Source organism: Charadrius vociferus, unplaced genomic scaffold (assembly GCF_000708025.1).
Source record: "Charadrius vociferus isolate BGI_N301 unplaced genomic scaffold, ASM70802v2 scaffold3, whole genome shotgun sequence".
Lineage (NCBI taxonomy): Eukaryota > Metazoa > Chordata > Aves > Charadriiformes > Charadriidae > Charadrius > Charadrius vociferus.
Window position 1 is genome coordinate 605714 of NW_009647748.1, and position 3342 is coordinate 609055.

The 3342-nt window shown below is 64.8% G+C and overlaps 1 protein-coding gene across 1 annotated transcript; it reads left to right on the forward strand.

Annotated features, from left to right (window-relative positions):
- The first annotated feature begins 884 nt into the window (after positions 1-884).
- IL17B (interleukin 17B) lies at positions 885-2646 on the forward strand. Its single transcript, XM_009882064.1, has 3 exons — positions 885-905; positions 1875-2161; positions 2388-2646. The coding sequence occupies exons 1-3, from the start codon at positions 885-887 to the stop codon at positions 2644-2646; spliced, it is 567 nt and encodes a 188-aa protein (XP_009880366.1).
- The last annotated feature ends 696 nt before the right edge of the window (positions 2647-3342 follow it).

The window sequence follows — 3342 nt, forward strand, 5'->3', positions numbered from 1 at the left end:
CGACCCACGCCCAAGATCAGCCCCATCCCGAGAGAGGCCCATTTTCCTCTGTCCCTGCATCGGGACATCACAGCCGGCATCCCCGTGCCTCAGTTTCCCCCACCGCAGCACCCTGCATCCCAAGGCTTGGCCCCGGCAAACCAGAGCAGCATGGCATGGGTGGGGGCAGCACCCCACCACTAACACCCACCACCCTGCAGCCCTGGGGCACAGCCCCAAGGCCAGCTGTGAGCAGAGCTGGTGTGTCCCCACTGCCAGGGGTTGGGGACGGGTTTGAGGACAGCAGGAGGGGACAGACAGATCAGGGGTGCAGGAAGCGATGGGTGCTGTCACCTCACTGCTGGGCAGATGGGTCTGGTGGCTCCTGGGGACAGCAGAGCTGGTGGTGGCATACAGATGACTTCAGGCCCGCAGCTGTCCCCACAGGGACAGCCCCAGGCTACCTGCCCACCCTGCTGCCAACGCAGGACACAGCCCCCCCCCAGTCCTCCCGCAAGCCCCCGCTCCCCCAGCCCACCAGCCATGTCCCTCCTGGTCCAGGCAGGGTTGTGACCACCTTGCTGGCACCACCAGAGCCCAAACCCCCTCCCCAGGGCAGGGGTTTTCCCCAGCGAGCCCCTCTCGCCTGCCCGCTCCAGAGGGGACCCGCCACCATCCACAAGCCACAGCCGCAGGTGGAGCCAGCGCCCGGGGAGGCAGCGGGTGGCCGAGTCCCAGACCACGCTGGCCCCCAGCCCCGCCGGCGCCGAGGCTCCCTGGCACCTTGGGGACCGGACACACCTCCGGTGGAGCCGAGCCGGGGGCTGGGGCTTTCCCTTTTTAGCTCCCCGGCTCACCAGTGCCAGCCACACTGCAGGACGCCGGCCGGCAGCCCCTCCGCAGCGATGGAGAGGGCTCCAAACCTGGTAGGTGACTGCAGGGCAGCTCCGGGCTCGCTCCTTGTTTTCCTTCTTTAATATAATTATTTGCACGCTTGTTTACGGGTGGCTACCTGGGTTTGTTTGCTTTGGAGATGCATGCTGTGGCCGGCCAGGCCCATCGCTCCCACGCCTGGCGTGGCGAGGATGCAACAGCTTGGGAGAGAAAAGCTGCAACGCTCCAACCGGACAGTCCGGCACCGGAGGGGGAAAACAGCCCCGGCTGAGCGGTCCCTGCCCCGGGGCATCGCGCGCCCGTGGGAAGAGCTGCGGGAGGGCAGGCAGGGCTGCGGGATGGCGGGCAGGGTGCGGGGCTGCCTGCGGCTGGCTGCAGGGACACGAATAGCAGGGAACAGGACTACAGAAAGCAACTTTGTTCACCACTGGGCAGCCTGCCGGCTGTCAGCACACGGGAACTCAGCCCTGCGAGGCCGGAGGGAGAAGGAAAGGAAAAAGCATCTTTCTTTCTCTCTCTCACCGTCCTCGGAGCACAGAGGGAGGGAGAGGAGGGTTTGGATAAAGATCCCATTCTTGAGTGTCTCATCTCTAAAGCTCCTTTTAAACCAGAGGCCGCCCAGGTACAGCCTGAGCTGAGGGTGTATCCATCCCTCCAGCACGCAGCCACCGCGGGGTGGGCAGGGAAGGGACGGGGCACAGTTTGGGCAACGCAAATTGCCAGCTGCAACCAGGGCGAGGGGCTCTGCAGTCACACGCATCAGCCGGGGCTTGGGCTTCAGGGCTCACCATCACCATGTGCCCACCACCCCTGCGAACTCCCCTCGTGTGCTCCCACGGGTCTCGCCCACGGGCCAGCGTTGCCTTTTGGGGGTTGCGTGTGCCATCCTAAAGTCAATGTGGCCCTGCCATGGCCTGGTGATCCATGGGAGGTGGGAGAGCTCCTCTTCCATATCAGCCCTGCAGCCCAGGCAGCCACGCACCATCCTCCTTCCTCCTCAGCTTCTCCTCTGCATCTTCACCTTTGCCATGGTCCTGGTCCCTGAAGCGAAGGACCAAAACAAGGCAGCGAAGGGCAGGAGAAGGGGCCCAGCACGGCCCCCCACGGCCGCCCCTGCCCTGGCCTGGGCCCCAGAGGACTCCTACACCTCCATGGCAGACTACGAGCGCAGCATCCAGGACATGGTGCGCCAGCTGAGGAACGGCTCCGAGCCGGGGGACACCAAGTGCCAGGTCAACCTGAGGCTCTGGAGGTCCAACCGGAGGAGCCTGTCCCCCTGGGCTTACAGGTGAGCGTGGGGCAGGGTCCTCGGGGACATGCAGGTGGCTCTGGGCCAGCAAGTGCTGTCACGGCCATGTGTCCAGCATCACGGGGCTGTGGTGGCTGCTGGGGAGTGCAATGCGACGCAGCACCCCATTTCACCCCACAGAGGCATTACCCTGCCTGTCCTCAGCCACCCACCGCCTCCCATCTTAACATCTCTCCAGGCTCACCTCGCTTTCCCCCTCCTCCAGCATAAACCACGACGCAACGCGGATCCCGGCAGACATTCCCGAGGCCCGATGCCTCTGCACTGGCTGCATCAACCCCTTCACGATGCAGGAGGACCGCACCATGGCCAGCATTCCCATCTACAGCCGGTTGCCAGTCCGCCGGCTGCTCTGCCAGGTGCCAGGCGAGGTTGGGCACAAGCCCTCTGGGAAGAAGAATTGTCACAAGAAGTACCAGACGGTCATGGAGACCATCGCTGTGGGCTGCACCTGCATCTTCTGAGGTCGCAGAGCTACCCTCTGCAGCCACGCACGGGCATCTAACCAGCTTGCTCTTGCTTCTTGAGCTTGCCCAGCCCTCTGGGAGAGGGTCGCCCAGCCAAACCTCTGGGTGAGGAGTGCCCCTATGCAAGATGGCAGCTCCAAGAGCTCCCTGAAATCCCCCCGCACACTCCATCAGCCTCAGCCCAAGCAGTCACTTTGGGGACACCCAGCTATGCAGCCCTGCAGCTGGCCTCGCAGCCAGACACCGCCCCAAGCCCCTCACCTCCACGGAGGAGCTCAGTAGGGTGGGCTGGGGGAGAGAGGGAGGTGGTTGCCCCCAGATCCCTCCGGCTGGGCTGGATCAGGCCTCCTCCCTCCCCAAAGTCCCCGTTTGCCTTTGTCCGCTCCATCGGTACATCAGTTCTGGGAGTGCCTGGTCCTCCCCAGCCCTCTCCTGCCCCCCTACCAGTTCCTCTGCGCTGGGCCAGGCAGCTCAGGGACCGGGAGAACCAGATGGTGGTTTGGGCGGCTTCTGAGGTCCTCAATAAAGTGCATCACTGGCCCCTGTCTGAGTCAGCCCATCGCGCTGCCCCTCTGGGGCCATGGGGGTGGGCGCTGCCCAGTCTTCTCCCAGCCAGGAGACACAGCCCCCCAAAACACAGCCGAGCCCCAGGCAGTGGGCAGCACGCAGCAGCAGGCACTTCTCACAGCAAGC